We start from the raw sequence: 17887 nt of genomic DNA on the forward strand, positions 1-17887 counted from the left end.
AGGAGAGGGGGAGGGAACAGAGGAGAGGGGAGGGGACAGGAGAGGGGGAGGGAACAGAGGAGAGGGGAGGGGACAGAGGGTAGGGAAGGGGCAGAGGAGAGTTGACGGGGCACAGGAGAGAGGATGGGACGGGGAAAAGAGAAGGGACAGAGGAAGCGGAGAGGGGACAGAGGGAAAGGGGAGGGGAGGGCATGGTAAGGGGAGGAAGCTGAGGGAGAAAGACAGCAGGAGGGGAGGGGACAGAGGAACAAAAGACAGAGGGAAGAAATAGAGGAAGGAGGCAATAGAGGGCCTGGGAGAGAACGAAGTGGGAGGTGAGGGGGCTGAGGACAACCACTGTACCCTCTCATCTGATGCTGATTATCAGGGGACAGTGAAACACCTCCCTGGGCCAGCCCCAAGGGACGTCTGCCCCAAGGCGCGGTCTCTGCCAGGGGCGACAGAGCCCTTGGGTGGGAGTGTTGCCCAGCAGCTGACCTTTTCTGAAAGCAGCACCCAGTGGGGGGAGGGGCAGAGAGAGAGACCACCTCTGATGCCAAAACCACCAGTGTCTCAAATTCAGTGCCTCCCTACCCTCCAGGAGCTCATACTCTGAGAAATAAACTCGCACATAACCACTGACATGGTCTGGCTGTGTCCCCACCCAAATCTCATCTTGAATTGTAGCTTCTATAATTCCTGTGTCATGGGAGGGAACCGGTGGGAGATAACTGAATCATGGGGGTGGGTATCTTCTGTGCTGTTCTCGTGGTGGTGAGTAAGTCTCATGAGATCTGATGGTTTTATACATGGGAGTTCCCCTGCACACGCTCTCTCTTTGCCAGTCACCATGTAAGACGTCCCTGTGCTCTTCATCTTCCACCATGGTTGTGAGGCCTCCCCGGCCATGTGGAACTGTGCGTCCACTGAACCTCTTTCCTTTATGAATTACCTGGTCTCAGGTATGTCTTTATTAGCAGCGTGAGAACAGACTAATACAACCGCCTTCACAGCAGATGAATACACAGAGGGGAGAGAAGGATGCCTGAGAGTCTAGGGAAACAGCCTGGGGCTTACTCCGTCCCTACTCAGAGCCTGTTATCCTCTGGAGGTGTCTGTGGCTCCAGTCCCAAAGTGCACAGGCCTGGGCTGCAAGGATGGCAGGACACAGGGCTGCTAACAGTAAATCCTCCACCATGGAAGCAGCACGGGGACTCTGGGAAGAGCCGACCCCCAAGGGCTGCGCTGTGGGTGCCACCAGGAGCATTAAAGAACTGGCTCTTGCAGATGGTACTAGGCAAAGGACGCACACACAGAGGAAGGACAGTGGGAAAGGCATGCTTCATCCTTCCAGAGCTTTCTCCCAGGGATGCTCCGTTGCCCAGGAAGTGAGAAGGAAATTATTGTCTTCCTCCTCTTCCTTGCCTACCTCCTACCTACCCCAAAAGCCTGGGCCAGCAGTCCCAGAGCCTCGCTGGTCTAGTGTTTTCCTGCTGGCTGGAGCTGCGGTTCTCCAGCGCTCCCTGCTTCTGTCCCTGGCCCCGCCTCTAAATCTCAGTGCCCCTGGCCTTCCTCCCTAACCTGGGCCATCCCCAGTAACTCACACCTCTCACATCGTCTCCATCACAACAACTCAACGCTGCCTGTGACAGGAGACAATGCACACAGGGTGTGGTTGTGTTTCAGTAACACTTTATTTGTAAAATCAGGCACAGCAGACCCCCTCTCTGCACAGTAGACCCCCACTCAGCACTCTGTGCTGTTCCTACTGTGCCTTGGCTCCGCTGCTGCTTCACCTGGGGCAGTCCGCCCACTGCAATCCCACACCCATTCTCCCAATTCTTTTCAGGCCTAGCAGCAGGCATTGCTATGCCCATGGGTCCCTGGCCTCCACTCCCAGTCAATGCACTCTCTCCGTCCTCTGGACCCCATCATCCTCTATCAGTACCGCACGCGGCAGGTGCACAAATCACCTTCTTCCTCATAGACATCTGAGCTTCATCCTGTCCATCCTCCAGCACCGGGACCACAGTCCTGGCCCATGATGCTTGTTAGCCTTGGTGCCTGCAATGTAGTGATGTGCAATAAGAATTTCTGTTGAGTCAATGAATGAATGCACTGACAGATCTCTCAGTACCATGCTCTGAGGTCCACAGGCCTGTGTGCTGGGTATAAGACCCACCCAGAAGCAGGCAGGAGGAGGAAGGAGAGAGAGGTGGCCACTGGCTGCAGAGTCGGCAGCAGGCATGCAGTGAGGGGGCCTTGGGGCAATCTCTCAAAACTCATTTTTAATTTGCCCAAGATGTGATTGGCAATCTGAATCACAGGTGGGCAGGTGGAGACGGGGGTGGCAAAGGAGATGGTGTGTTGTAGGGCTCCCCGGTGCTGGGAAAGGTAGGACTCCAGCTGATCTTATGGGGCCCTGCAAATTGGCATTCTGGGCCCAGAGCAGCCCCAGGGGAGTGTTCGGGAGAACAGCAGGCCATGGTAAGGGAAGCACCAACCATCGCCTATCTCCCCCCAGCCCCCACTGCACTGCCCTGTCCAGGCCCCATCATAAGACCAAGAGTCTCTAACAAACCTTCCTACATCTTCAACAGAAAAGCATCTTCACCTCTGCAGCTGCCCAGTCCTGTGCTTACAGAGGGCACCCAGGAGGAGGAGGAGAGCTGCAGGCACTGAAACACACAGACCCCACCCTCCAGGACAGCAGGGAGTTCCAATAAATCAAATGAACAGGGGACTCCGGGGTCTCTCTTTCCACCTGAATGGAGCACCCACTCCACGCCAGGCACTGTGCAACCCAGCTACGCAGGGTGACACAGGAGGGTGAGATGCTACTCTGGCCTCTGGGGACCCTGGCCTAGCAGGGGAGAGGAGAACACATCATGATGGGGCCATGAACACGCAGAGCGGGAGCCCAAAGCAGACAGAAGGCAACCTGGTGTGGAATCGGAGAAGGCATTCCCAAGAGGTGACATCGGGGTAGGACGCACCAGGTGGAGAGGAGAGGCAGAGGGGAAGGAGAGACGTCTTGCTCAGAGGAATGGCCAAGGGCAGGTCAGCAGCTGACTCACCCCTCCTGCACGTGTCCAAGACTGACCTGACACTCAGGTTCCCTGTTCCAGAGCCCAGTGGGGTGGAGAGAAGGGCGATGGAATTCAGACGAGGTATATATTTAATAAACATGGGCCGGGCCAGAAGGCTCCAGGAAAGACCATTCTGCAGACCCTATCAGGCCTCTCCAAGGTCCACAGAGCCCCAGGCAGGCAGGGTTGCCCAGAGAGGGGGCCACACCCTGAAGGAGACACTTCTTAGAGGAGGACCTAAGACACCAGGGCCAACTCGGAGGGGGCTCCTGGCTCTAGTGTGGTGGCATCCAAGACACCCACAGCCCTCCTCAACAGCCCCACTCCCACCGTGGAAAGTCCTTTGCGGGGAGCAGATTTGGAGGAGGAGGAAGCAGAAGGTGGCCGGGGGCCAGGGTTCCTGGCCCTTCTCGACTGCCAACTGGCTTTGGGGCTGTGGACATGCTGCTGTCGTCACCAGGCCTCTGGTCGCTTGTGTTTGGGAAGATCTTGGAGGGTCCTTCAAGTCCTGACATACAGATACCCATGTAGGGACCCAACGGGCTATCATCTCTGGGGTTCCCTAAGCCTTCCCCCAAGGAAGAAGGAAGGACAGAGAGCAGCAAAATAATCTTGCCTCTGTCTCTAGGGTGTATCTAGGGTGTACAGGCTCCCCCAAACCTTCCTCACATCCAGGCTCAGCTCTCAGTCCCTGCGATCACTCAGGGACTCCTTCCTATAGCTATGGGTGCCCCTAACACCCAAGGGCCCCACAAAGGCCACCACAGAGTCACTCAATCAGAGATGGTCCCAGCTAGGAGAGCTGAGAGACGGGGGACAGATGTGGGCTGGGGAGGAGGGAAGGCACCCCGGCCAGTCCCAGACAAGCCAAGGGCAGGGGCGAGAGCTTACTCACTCGACACTTCCAGCTCCCAGCATGGGATAGTAGGTGCTCATTAAAAACATTATAATTAACACTGAATCAGAAGCCCTTCCTCTTCCATTTCTCTGAGAAGAAACCTGGAGGGTGGTGGTGGTTGGACCCCTTTTGAGGGTCTATTTCTCCTCCTTTCCTCCTGGGAGGCTCTCTCAGCTGTGCTGCCCAGACTGACTTAGTCCACAGGCCTCCAGCCACCTGCCAGGCAGCCTCCCCAGACCCCAGATTTGTAACACCTAACATTTGTGCAGCATTCCTCCACTGACCAAGCACTTTCGCATATACCATCTCACATAGAGATCACCCGTATCTCCACTGAGATCAAACCAAGATTTGAGCAAGTCCCCCAATGGTGAGACCACAGAAAACCAGGCAGGGGCTAAAAGAAACCAAGTAACCGATGGCTTGGCAAACTGCAGGAGAAAAAGAATTAAATGGGCCTCAGAATCATCAGGGCTGACGGTGAAGGGGGCTGGGTGGGGGTCCCAAAGCCACGGCTTTGGACTTTACAACCACAAGGAAGCACAGTGGGAGTCCTGGGAAGGTTGCCAGCATCCTCTTAAGTCAGCCTCTCTCCAGATGGGCCAGCCCAAGGGGCTCAGAACGAAGGGTGCATGCAGGAGGCTGGTGAGGTCTGGATGACCTGACAGGTGGCACAGCCCTGACTGGCCGAGCTGCCTGCCGCTCTAGCATGAAATTGAGCAATTGTCTGCAGAGTAGGACCCCGAGCCCCCTGCTCGCAGCCACTCAAGCATATCCAGTGTCATTAGGAGCTGCCCAAGGGTGACAACAGCACCTCAGCTCCAATCAAGAGGGGAGCGAAGTGGAAGGAGCAGGAAATGGAAGAGCTCCCCACCAGGGCACTTGGAGGTCAGCTGCTCCTGAGCAGGGGGGCACACAAGGGAAGTAGAAGGAGTCGGAAAAAGAAGGGGAGGGCTTACCTAACCAGAAGAGGCACACGCACTTCTCCAATGGGTGCCCAGGAAGGATTTGAACCCCCGCCAAGCTGGATCCTTGCTCAAGCCTGCCTCCTGGCACCGTGGATGTGCACTGTTGACCCTATGAGCCTGCTGCCCCACTCAGACGGGTGCCTCGCTGCCCCACACACAGCCAGGACTTGTTCCCCCTGCACCTGCGCCGAGGCTGTGCCCCACTGCCTGCTCTTCAGACCCCACAGCCTGCAAGGCAGGTATAACACTGTGATGTAACGGGTTTAACATTTCCAAGGTGAATGCCCAAATGAAGGAACGGGAGAAGAATGAACCCCGGCAGCTCCTCCCTGCCTCTCGGGTCCCTGATCGAAAGGGAGGACCCTCCCTCCCCGGCCTCAGCTGAGTCATTTCCCACACCACTTCTGGCACCATGGTGCTCCCCCCATGCCTCAGCCACACCCCCCCTCACCTGGACAGACGTGCAGGTGGTGATGACACTGGTCCCCAGGCTGGTGCTGTCACTGAGGTCATCTGGCAAAGAAGGCGTCTTCTCCACCCGAGGAGCCTGGGTGGCCTGGAATGAGGGGCCTTTAGGGGACACGTTCACATCTGTGCCGTTGCCAAAGGCCTGGATGGCGTTCCCTGGCATGGGAGTGAGGGTAGATGGAGAGAAGTCAGGACCCACGTCCATCACTCCTGTCCCTGCTCCTCACCGTGACCATCCCCTTCCCTGGAATAGTCCAGAAGTCGGGACAGGGCATGGTACAGGCAGATTCCCTCTGCTGAACCTCTTTTTCAGATACCTACAAAGGTCTCACAGCTATATATAGCAGAATATATACAGAATATAGCAGGAGAGGTTAAAAAACAAAGAATCCAGAATACCAAGAAGTGTACATGATGGGGAACACAGAAGAAAAAAGGAGAAAAAGAAGGGGGTGGGATGCAGGGGAGCCTAGGGGAGGAGGGGGCCACCTCCTCTGCATGGTGCCACCGGCCACACCTCCCGAAGCTCCTCATCCCCAGCTCCCTAGTCACAGGCTCTTTCGGGTCCTGTGCCTCCTCGGACGTTCCCAGGTCCCCACCTTGGCATGCAGGGGCCCCACATTCAGCCCTCTGCCTGCTCCACACCACAGGCTCTCCCTGGGTGGTCTCTGCTCCTCCCACACCATCCAGAGAGGTGCCCAGAAAACCTCCGCCTCCACGTGCCACATGCATCTCAAACTTGTTATGTCTAAGCCTGGGCTAGGTGTCTCCTCCTACCCTTGTCAAAGCTCTTTTCCCTCTGACCCCTCATACTGCAGCCTTGAAGGTATCATCTCTTATCTACCCAGGTCCCCCACGTCAGAATCCTGAGGGTCACCCATGGTGCCTCCCTGCACATCTGCTGGCAGCCCGCTGAGCCCACCTCCTAAAGATCCCTCCACCCCATTTCCCATCGCTGTTCCCCTCCCACTGCTCTGGTTCACAGCCACCATTTGTGCCCCTGTAAGCAGCTACTATGGCCTTCTGATGGGCCTCTCTGTGTCACGTCACCTGTCGGAATTGATTCAGTCCGACCCCCACTGCCTCACAACACAGGCAGATTCGCTTTCTGGAATGCTGATCTGATCTCACACCCTAGCTGACATTCCTTCAAACACCCGCACCACCACTGTCACCCCTGCAGGACAAGAAGATCTAAATGCCTCAGGCCTACAAGGCCCTGCATGACAAGGATGCTGTCTACCTGTCCAGATCACTCTTGCCACTCTGGCCATCTTCAGTGCTATGTAGCAAGGCTATATGATTGGCAGTTCCCTCCACCCGCCATGGTCTTCTGTGGAGCCCAGGACCTCTGCCCAGGGTGGACTGGCAGGCACCCCCTGCCTCTTCAACTGACCGATGCCCAGCTAAGCATCCACAGATACATTTTCTAAGAAGCCTTCAGGGCCTCCCTCTTCCTGGCTGACTTGGGCATCCCCACCCTGGGCTCCTCAAGAACCCTGTGCAGACCCCTGCTCTACAGCAACTCACTTGCACTGTGATCACGAGTGACCCCTCTCAGTCCACCTCCATCAAGCTATACCTCCTCAATGACTTGGATCCTTGAATCTCCAGTGCCACACAGAGAGGGAGGAACAGAAGGATGGAGAGATGGACAGAATAAATAGAGGAGGGAAGGAAATAGGGAAGAAACCTTCAGGTGGGCATGGGTGGCAATGGATGTTGGGCTGGGAAGATCAAAGGCAGACTGAGCTAGACTGTGGCTAAAGTTTCTCTAGCTTTTGGGTTAGGAGTTTGACAATGTGAAAGGAAGTCGATTCCAGGGGCAAACAAACTCATTAAAGGGAGATATGACAGACACCAGCGAGCCTCATGAGAGGGCTCAGTCTCCAAAGGAACCTGGCTGAAGCTGTCCCAGTAACAGACCAGACCAAATAACAGGCTTGACATAGGCTCAAGGCCTCTGGTGGTAAACTGAGGCTGGTCTACTGATAGTTCTGGTGTGAATCTCCAAGAGCTCAAAACCCAAGGTCCCCATGGGCAACACCCATGGCGGAGAAGCCTCATATACATCACCAGCCATCCCCACGGAAGGAGATGGGAATGGCCAGGACAGACTCCAGGAGGGCTGGGAGGGGCCGCTGCGGTTGGGGAGAACATCCACAAACTTACGGAGGCATGGGTTCTCGGTGAAGTCCCGGAGGAACTTCTCACACTCCTCCTCCATGTTCCCGCTGCCACGACAGCTGCACCAGGGGGACACCACGATGCCAGTGGGGCTGGAGTCCACATAGTTGGGCGTCATGTCAAACCCTGGGCAGGGAGAAAGGTGGGGGAGAAGAGAGAGGTACAGTAGGGCCTTCCCCTTGGGCCCACAGACCGACCCCAGGCACAGCAGGGCAGAGGCCTGGTACCTGTCCTCTCACCTGGCCCCCAAACACACATCCGTCCCAATCACACTCCTGACTCTGAGCATGACTATCCCAGGGACCATGGGGTCAGCAGCGGCAGAGGGGCCAGCAGCATAGAGGACACTGGGCTCCTCGCCACCAGGAAGGCAGAGAAAATGCCCTGGAGCCCCTCCCAGAGTGTGGGCCCGTGCTTTCTCCTTCACCAACAAGCAGCCAGGGTTCTAGAATCAGGGTGAATGAGGCTCACGTCCTGGGATCGGACCCCAGTGCCGACATTTATCGGCGAGGTGAGCCTGTGCAAGTCACTCAACTTCTCTACAGCCTCAGTTTCCTCATCTGTAAAATGGAAATATCACCAACCCCCTAGCAAGAGCTATTGGGAGAATTCAGTAAGACAGGCCATGTAAACTGCTCAGTGCAGAGCCTGGAATGTCAGAACCGTGCCACAAATGTTACCTTTGCTTCCTTTTTTTTTTTTTTTTTTTTTTTTTTTTGAGACGGAGTCTTGCTCTGTTGCCCAGGCTAGAGTGCAGTGGCGCGATCTCTGCTCACTGCAAGCTCCGCCTCCTGGGTAGACGCCATTCTCCTGCCTCAGCCTCCCGAGTAGCTGGGACTACAGACACCCGCCACCACGCCCGGCTAATTTTTTTGTATTTTTAGTAGAGACGGAGTTTCACCATGTTCATCAGGATGGTCTCGACCTCCTGACCTCGTGATCCACCCGTCTCGGCCTCCCAAAGTGCTGGGATTACAGGCGTGAGCCACCGTGCCCGGCCACCTTTGCTTCTTATTTCAAAAGCTTAGAAGGCTCCTGGGGCCCTCCTCCCCACATGATAAAGAGCTGGGTCCTCCTCCGTTGCTACAGAACTGCCTTTCCGCTGGTTTCCCCTCACAGCTCTCTCTGAATCTGCTGCAGAGAAGGCCAGGCTCAGGCTGTCTCCCTTGGCTGGCCCAGAGCCGGGCTGCAGCCCCTGCCCTGCTGAGATGGGGACAGCAAGGACCCACAGAACCCAGGTGTGCAGGAACAGCTTACCAATCATGCCAGCATAGGAGCCCAGACACGCCTGGTAATTGTCCGCAGGGCAGCTGGTGACCGTCTGGTAGGAGGCTCGACAATTGGCATGGAAGTCGGCCAGCCGGGACCTGGTGGCGGGGAGAAGATGCAATGCAGAAAAGCGGTTCAGTCTGGCTGCCTTCTGTCTCCTCTGTCCTGCCAGTGGCATCTCCGCCCTGCAGCTTCCCAGGGTGGAAGAAGCCAGGAAGAGGGAGGGGAGGAAAGTCAGGGGAACCAAGTCTTTGTGGGGGCTCAAGCTGTGAGCTCCTTGAGGACAGAGATTTCCGGAGAGACAGGCACATAGTGCGGCTTAAGAAAAACTGAATGAGTGGCTGATGCAAAGGACCCCACAAGGCAGACAAACAGCCTGCTCTAAATGGCTCTTTTAGGCAAAGGAACACAGGGAGGAGCCGGGTGGATTTGCGGAGAATGCCTGGACCCCAGGCAGGAAAGCTGGGTCCACCTTCTGTGGGGCTGCAGTCCTGGATGAGCCTGCCCAAGTGCTTCAACCCAGCACTGCAAAATCCCACCTGCAAAATGGGTGAATAGTCCCTTCCCTAGATGCTTCACAGGACCCGTCTGAGGGTCAAGGAAGCCACTGGCCAGGGAGACAAAAGAGTCTCCCTGAGTGAGACATGCCACAGGCATCCTCCACTGGTCTGTTCTGCGGTAAGCCAGAGCAAAGGCTCCTCTGCCACCCCTCCACCCCTACCCCAGTTCCCTATCCCACTCCCACCAGGCAGAAGTGGCCTTCCCTTCCCCTGGTGACCATAACACGCCATCACCCATTCCCCTCTGTCAGCATCGATGACACTGCATCCAAACTCCTTGTGCACAGCTCTATGCTCCCCATTGGGCCATGAGCCACTTGAAGTCAGACAGTGTCTGAGCTGGGTCTGTCCCCAGACCTCAGCTCCAGACCTAGACATGGAAGGTTCCACGGAGCACAGGGCATCCAAGTCTAGTATGCATGGCGATCTCCATTGCTTTCTCTTCCTCCTGCCCTGGGCCCTGGCCAGGAATGTTACCATCAGCCTGGGCTGGGAGAGGATGCTCCCCTCTCTGCCATGTCAAGTGACAATCATCACCTTCTACAGGTGAGTGTCCTTTGCCACACACACACACAGCCCTTATGTATCACATCAACTATGTCCCACAGCAGCTCCAAGCAGCTAGTAATAAGGTCTGTTCACGGATATTTCCCAATGATGGGCACACAGCAGGACTTCAGCCACCGTGCACTCCATGAGAATTCTATGGCGACTCGACAAGCTAGCTGCAGGATGGACCAGAACCCGGGTCACCCAAATCCCTTGCCCACACCCTTTGCACATATGGAACCTCATGAAGCCATCTCCAAGTTCACCCCAGGTTCAGCTCCCCTGGTTCTCCACTGGAACCCTGTCCCATTTGAGAAAGGAACAGGCAGAGGCAGAGAGAGACAGGAGGCTGAGAGGGACTGAGCCAGCCTGAGCCAGGAGAGAGAATGCAGGCTTTCCACGAGAAGGTGCTGGTGCCTGCTGAGGGGGCCCCCATCATGCAGGCACGGGCTGAGTGTGTCCCACCACTGGACAAATTCGTTTCTCTAGAGGCCCCCGTGATCCTGAGGGATGCGTCTCAGAGAAGAAGGAAACCCTCCTGAGATGTGTCCCAGGCCCCTGCAGGCTGAGAGGCGGCCATGGGCACCAAAGCAAGAGTCGGCTCAGCTCTGCCCTAATTCACTAGGTGACTGTGCCTGAGTTCCCTGCTTCTCAGGGACTCTAGTTTCTTATGTATCAAATGAATAAAAAGTACTCTAATTAGCACTTTAAACGGCACTTTAATAGTTTGGGATGATTCAAAAGTTCTGGAGATGGATGGCAGTGAAGGTTCCAGAACCATGTGAATACACTTAACACCACTGACTTGTACACCTACATGGTACATTTTCTGTCATGTGTATTTTACCACAGTGATGGTTTAAAAGGTACTTTCATATCCATCTTTTATTATTTAACCCTCACAAATGCTCCGCGAGATCTGACAAGCAGTTATTATTATCCCATTTTAGAGATGAAGCAGCTGAGCCTCAGAGAAGCTAAGCAACTTTGCCCCCAAGATCAGAGTCACTGAGTAGTGGAGCCAAGACTCAAGTCTAGAGCTCCAACAAGGTGGGCGCCATTTATGGCAGGTCCCAGTGCTCCTGTGTGAGAGGAGGGTCTGGAGTCCTTGAAGGCCCTTCCAGAGCCATCATTCTGCACCTCAGGAAACAATGTCTTCCACAGGAAAAGAGGAGGAAATCTGCAGTTGTCTCTGCCTTCTCTTCTGCCCAGAAATGAACCCTCCACTTCCTCAAAACAAGCAGCAGCAGCATTTCCAAGCAATCTTTCACCCCTGCAGGCGGCGACTCCATCTCAAATGTCAAAACCCACACCCACCCCCCTCCGCAGCCAGCAAATGAGAGTGCTGTGAGAGGGGAAGGGGGGTCTCCATGTCCCAGACCTCCAGAGACCCAAGAGGTGGCTTGAGAGTAGACCGAGACGCTAACAGGTAGATGGGATTTAGAGACAAAATCTGTTGAGTTGAATTTGCCCCACCCCCCAAAAAAGTTGCAGTTTTAATCCCCAGGCTCTATAAACATGACCTTATTTGGAAATAAGATCTTTGCAGAGGTAATCAAGTTAAGATGAGGTCACAGTGGATTAGGGTGGGCCCTAAATCCAATGACTGGTGTCCTCATCAGAAGGGAAGAGATAGACACACGGGAAGAATGCCATGAGACAGCAGAGGCAGAGACAGGAGTGATGAAGCCAGAAGCCAAGGAATGCCCAGCGCTGCAGCAGTGCCTGAAGCTAAGAGAAAGAGAAAGGCATGCAACAGACTCCCTTTCAGCCTTCAGAGAGAGCATGGCCCTGCTAACACCTTGGTTTCAGACTTCTGGCCTCCAGAAAAGCGAAAGAATAAACTTCTGTTGTAAGCCACCCAGCTTGTGGTACTTTGCTACAGCAGCCCCAGGAAACAAATGCAGCCCTTTCAAAGACTTCACTGTTTGCTTTGGCCAAACGTCTCCCTCCAGAAGAAGCTAAGGGCATACAATCAGGTCCCAGCACCGGAGTGGGCTGCAGGGGGGCAAGAAGATAAAGGCAGGACCTAGCTCCACATCCTACAGGGTGTGGGACAAGCAGGCCACTCGATAATGAGAAAAGCCGCTGGTTCCCATCCTCTCCCCACCAAAGGGCATCCAAGCACCAGGTCTTAGCTCTAATGCAGGAGTCCATTCTAATGCCAGGCCATCACACATCAGGCTCACCCCTCTCCTGCCCCACCACCAGTTCCTCCCCATGAAGCCCTTCCCACCTAGCTGTGTGGATTTCTTCCATTTCCATATTCTAGCTACACATACATAGCCTGGACCAGGCAACTGAAAGCTTCATTGCACGAGGAGTTCCTGATTTTGCCCTGCTGGGTTTACTCCAACTAGAACACACATTCGCAGAGTGGCAGACTCCGCTGATCTCCTCATCCATATCCTCCACAGCTGCACCTCTGGGCAGGGACGAGGTATAGAGAGCCATGCATCCTTTCTCCAAATACACATCGAGCCCTGCCGTGTGGCTAACAGATAAAAGATGGGAATGGCAAGCGTGGATACAACATCAGAAAGGAAACCCCAGATAAGGGGGCCGGGGTAGAGTGCCTGCGGGCCAGGGACTGGGGCAGTGGGAGGTCACGGCTTGCTTATCTCCCTGGGGGAGCACACTGCCCACCACAGCAGACCGGAGGGCCCACACACACTCTCTGCCAGTATTGGGAGCGTCCCAGGCAACGCAGCTCCCACCCAGCACACAGGGAGCCTTGTTTCCCTCCTGCAAGGCCAGTTCTCCCATCCCTGACATTAGGAACCCTCAGGACCTCAACTGGCCTCACCATCCATGCAGCTTCTCAAATGTCTCCAGCCCCACATGCTGGAGAAGGAACAGCAGCATGAATGGGGAGTACAAGGCTACTGCTGCTTTGCCCTTTGGGGAATCCCAAATATTTCCCTGATGGGCCACAAGGAGAGCAAGGCCATAGGGAGAGAGGCGGGAGTAGAGGGAGCCAGCCAGGAAACAGAAGGTGAAAGCATCCAGACCAAGGTGGGGCTGGCCAGAGGGACTCCTCAGGGAAGAGGAGAGGGGCAGACCCAGCCACGGGGAGAGGAGCGGGTATCTGTCGCATGGCCACGCTCCATCCCTCTCTCGCTGGCTGTGTGACCTTGGGCTGGCCTGTCATGTCTCTGGGGCTAAGTGTCCCCAGTGAACAAACAGGGAGAGTCATGCCTGCCAACCTCCCCACTTGGGCTGCAAAAGAGAGCTAAGGAGACAGTGCGTGAGGGCGCTCGGAATGGCAGGCACCCGATGGAGACAGGAGGCATCGTCCTCATCTTCCTTCTCTGCCTAGCGCTGTGCCTGCCGCTGCAAGTGCACAGCAGGATCAGCTTTCCCTGGTGTCTGATACAGAAGGAGAAACAGACCCACTTATCCTGCAAGGTGGATCTGGGTCCCACACAGGGCAAGTGACCGCATCAAGGAGACGGGGCTCCCTCTTGCTCTCCCATCCTACCGTGCCCCAGCCTACTGGAAACCAGGGCCTCCTGACCCCGCGGTCCTTCTCCACGTCATGCTGGGGACACAGGAAGAGGAACACAGCCCTTTAAGCAGGGCAATGCACACAGGGCCCCTTGGCTAGGCCCCAGGTGACCACTGACAAGAGCACCTCCTCACTCCTCTGAGGTTATGACCCACCTCTTTGAAAGCAGGCCTGATTGCTGGTGCCAGGGCCTTGGAGAGCTATTCATAGCAAAGGGAGGGGGAGAACCCAGGCCTGAGGCCGGCAGACAGCAAAGGGGACAGCAAAGGGGACAGCAAAGGGGACAGCAAAGTGAAGAGAAGCGGCTAAGCCTTCTGTTCCTCCATTGCTCCATCCTCAGCGTCCAGCAGCCTTGGCAAGAGAAAGTGACAAATGGAGCTATTTAGGAGGACACAGAGTCCAAGACCAAGGCTCCAGGAGGCCTCTGATTGCTCAAATTTGTCTCTGCCCCTCCATGTGTGATCAAGTCCACAGTAGTGGGCTCCCTCTGCCAGCATTACAGACCACATAGTGTCAATTTCCTTCAAGCCCTGGACACTGTCCCACTCCAGCCATGACCCCTCGCCTCCGCACTGCTAGGCAAACTTCTCCAAGCCAAATGTTACCCTTTTCATAATACAAGGCATGCTGCTGGTGATCTCTGTGCCCTCTCTAGGCCAAACGTCACTCTCCTCCAACACCGGGAGGTCACTCCTGGACTCCGGTCTTGCTGCTGAGAACAGACTTTTCCTGGATCAGCCCCATCACTTTGCAGATTCCTGCCTTTTAAGTCCCTCATATGAGAGATGGCATAAAAGAAGGCATGAGAGAGAGAGAAAGAGAAAGAGGAACAGAGAGGAAAAAACAGAGAGCCAGCAAGAGAACCAAAATGAAGAGGAGCCAAGTCCATCTCGGCTGAGACCAAGCCAAGTCTGCCAAGTGAGCTCAGGGCAGCAGGTGGATCTGTCCGGAAAACATAAACCCTCTCTGGACGTGTTTCCTTGGCAGCTGTAGCCTGTTCAGTTGCAAGAAAGCAGCAGCAGGAGACAGGGAGAGAGACAGAGAGAGACAGAGAGACACCCAGTTGGATGAAAAGGTTGCCATATTAAACGAAGAACGTGTAGATTCATTTGAATTTCAGACAATGAATTTTTTTTTTAGCATAAGTATGTCCCACATAATATCTGGGAAATACTTATACTAAACAGTTTTTCTTTTTTACCCAGAGTATTTATTTAACTGGGCATCCAATATTTTTATTTGTTGGATCTGGCAACACTGTTTTTTTCTGTTTTGTTTTGTTTTGTTGCCCACACTGGAGTGCAGCGGCTCGATCTGGGCTCACTGCAGCCTCTACCTCCCGGGTTCAAGTGATTCTCAGCACCCCTACCCCACCCACAATAGCTGGGATTACAGGTGTGCCCCACCATGCCCGGCTCATTTTTATATTTTTAGTAGAGATGGAGTTTCACCTTCTTGGCCAAGCTGGTCTCAAACTCCTGACCTCAGGTGATCCACCCACCTTGGCCTCCCAAAGTGCTGGGATTACAGGTGTGAGCCACCACACCCACCTGGCAACACTACTTGATGAGTACATAAGCCCCCAGCAAAGGGGAAGAGAGCAGGGCTGAGTGTGCAAAGATCGAACTACACAAGCAGAAGTCATCCAGAGTCACGGGGGTACAGGTGGACTTTCTACAGGTCACTGGTTCTCAAAATGTGGTCCACAGACCAACAACATCATATCAGCTGGGAACTTCCTAGAAATCTAGATTCTCTAGCTCCACCCCCGTCTCCCTGCCTGGCCCCGGACAAGCAATATCTGAAATTGTAGGAGCAGAGTCCAGCAATCTGCACCTTAACAAGCCCTCCCAGTGATTCTGAGGCAGGCTGAAGTTTGAGAATGTGGCCACCAGCACAGGTTTCAGAGCTGGGCTTGTGGGTACCTTTCAGACCTCACCTCCTAGTCTCAGCTTTCAATATCCACACTTTATGACCTAGCCATTAAAAAAAAAAGCAGTGCTTTGAACCACAACTGGAGAAGGCTCACAGTTACGTGGAAAAGAGTGCACAGGTCTGTATACAAACACACAAACACACACTCCTATCACCACAGAGACACACAGTTACACTTGGATACACACTTCCCAGCACTATGCTTCGGTCTTCATCAAGAGGAAGCATACAGGAAATTGTTATCAATGAAACCTTCCCCGGTCCAGGCTGTAAACACCTTCCCAAAAGCATACTTTCCCAAATTTGTCTGATGTAGAATAATACTGGGGAACCCCAAAACTTTCCAATGCTGATCAATACATACTGAAGTTCTGAAGTCTGTCTGAAGAAGCCTGAAGTTCTTTTTTTTTTTCTTTTTGAGACTGGGTCTCACTCTGTTGCCAAGGCTGGGCAGTGGCACAATCTTGGCTCACTGCAACCTCTATCCCCCAGGTTCATACAATTCCTGTGCCTCAGCCACCAGAGCAGCTGGAATTACAGGTATGCACCACCATGCCTGGCTAATTTATTTTGTATTTTTAGTAAAGATGGGGTTTCGCCATGTTGCCTAGGCTGGTCTCAAACTCCTGGCTTCAAGTAATCCACCCATCTCAGCCCCCAAAAGTTCTATAATTTCAGGTCTGAATGAAGTTCTCATTTATCAGGTGATACCTGCTATGTTACTGCCATGGAAACCAGGTTTGTCCTCGCTGCAGAAGTGGAAGAGGAGGGGAAAGAAAGGAAGTTGATGTTTACTGTGTGTTAGGTGCTATAATCTCATTTAATTTTCTGAAAAATCCCATGAGGTAGCATATTTCACAATAAGGACACAGAAGCTCAGAAAGGCTGGATCGCACAGTTACACACCCTGCAGCCAGCACACCACGGCCAGGTACGGTGGCCAACAGGAACAGGGGCAGACACCAGCACTGCCTGACACAAAGGAATGGGGCACTTGAATATGTATTTCATGGACGGAGAAAAGGGTTTCCAAGAAGTGCAAATTACTCATGATAGGTTTCATAGACAATTTATGGAAATGCTGAGAAAATGGCCTTACTAGACCCAACTGCCCCTGGAATGGCTTTCTAACGTCCCCTCTGGCAGTGTAGGCCTTCGTTAGTGGGTTCAATGTGATGTGACACTGAGAAAAGGGAAAATGAATGTCACCCACATGGCTGCTTTCTGACCTCCAGGGCTCACTGTGGACAACCTGATCTTCCATCCTCTCCTGTGTCCTCCCGCCACCTCTGGTTTCATGAAGTCAAGGACCAACTTGGCTTCCTTCCTTCCTGTTTATTCTTCAACTGTACAGTGGATACTTATTCTTCTTTCTGCCCAGAACAGCAGCTCTCCTGGGGTGGGCTGGGGAAGAGGACTTCCTCCTTGGGCCAGGTAGTTTTGTTTTTGTGTGTGTGTCTTTTGTTTTCGAGATGAAGGCTCGCTCTGTCACCCAGGCTGAAGTGCAATGGCATGATCTGGGCTCACTGCAACCTCTGCTTCCCAGGTTCAAGCAATTCTTCTGCCTCAGCCTCTCGAGCAGTCGGGGCTACAGGCACGCACCAGCACACCTGGCTAATTTTTGTATTTTTGGTAGAGACGGGGTTTTACCATATTGGCCAGGGTGGTCTCTAACTCGTGACCTCATGATCTGCCTGCCTCGGCCTCCCAAGGGCCAGGTGGTTCTATTAAAGGCCGTATGCCACCTCCTGGGCACAGGGGGAAACATGACTCGGGCTGGGAAGCCACAGCACCCCTTTCTCCTAGCCACACTGGCCTAGAGATGAGGAAATAACATCAGCTGGGCCCAATAGGGTCCTTATCTGAAGTTTTCCTAATGGGACAGGCAAGGAAAAACATGCTTTTCTTTTTGGTTCTAAGATACCACAGATGTGAACCACAATTCTAGCCTCATAATCCTAGTAAGAATACACATGCAGCTAACTGGAGGGAGAAGCAGAAACAAGGTACAAGAAGAGCAAGAGAGAGAGAGAGAGAGAGAGAGAATGAGAGAGAGAGACTGAGACCTACCTGTACTCGAGTCCTTGGGATTCTCCCCTGCCTTTTCTATATTTTATTACGCAAGGCAAGTGATCCTGTTTTTATTTTTCTCAAGGTAGTTGGCTCTCTGTCACTTAGAACAGAAACACTCAGCCAGGCGCGGTGGCTCACGCCTGTAATCTTAACACTTTGGGAAGCAGAGGCAGGCGGATTACTTGAGGTCAAGAGTTCGAGACCAGCCTGGCCAACATGGCAAAACTCTGTCTACACTGAAAATATAAAAATTAGCCAGGCATGGTAGCACACACCTGAAATCCCAGCTCCCTGGGAGGCTGAAGCAGGAGAACCACTTCAATCTGGGAGGCAGAGGTTGCAGTGAACCAAGATCATGCCACTGCGCTCCAGCCTGGGCAACAGAGTGACTCCGTCTCAAAAAA

General features: G+C 53.9%; 1 protein-coding gene across 3 annotated transcripts in view; it reads right to left on the reverse strand.

Moving 5' to 3' along the window:
- GFRA2 (GDNF family receptor alpha 2) overlaps positions 1–17887 on the reverse strand; it is a 122974-nt gene that overhangs the window by 14580 nt on the left and 90507 nt on the right. For all 3 annotated transcript variants that reach the window (XM_011968768.1, XM_011968767.1, XM_011968766.1), the window contains 3 exons: positions 8847–8956; positions 7575–7715; positions 5386–5558 (listed from right to left, as the gene is read on the reverse strand). In XM_011968768.1, the coding sequence (XP_011824158.1) occupies positions 5386–5558; positions 7575–7715; positions 8847–8956 (424 nt within the window). The remainder of the gene's footprint in view (positions 1–5385; positions 5559–7574; positions 7716–8846; positions 8957–17887) is intronic.

This window comes from Mandrillus leucophaeus, unplaced genomic scaffold (genome assembly GCF_000951045.1).
Source record: "Mandrillus leucophaeus isolate KB7577 unplaced genomic scaffold, Mleu.le_1.0 Scaffold86, whole genome shotgun sequence".
Lineage (NCBI taxonomy): Eukaryota > Metazoa > Chordata > Mammalia > Primates > Cercopithecidae > Mandrillus > Mandrillus leucophaeus.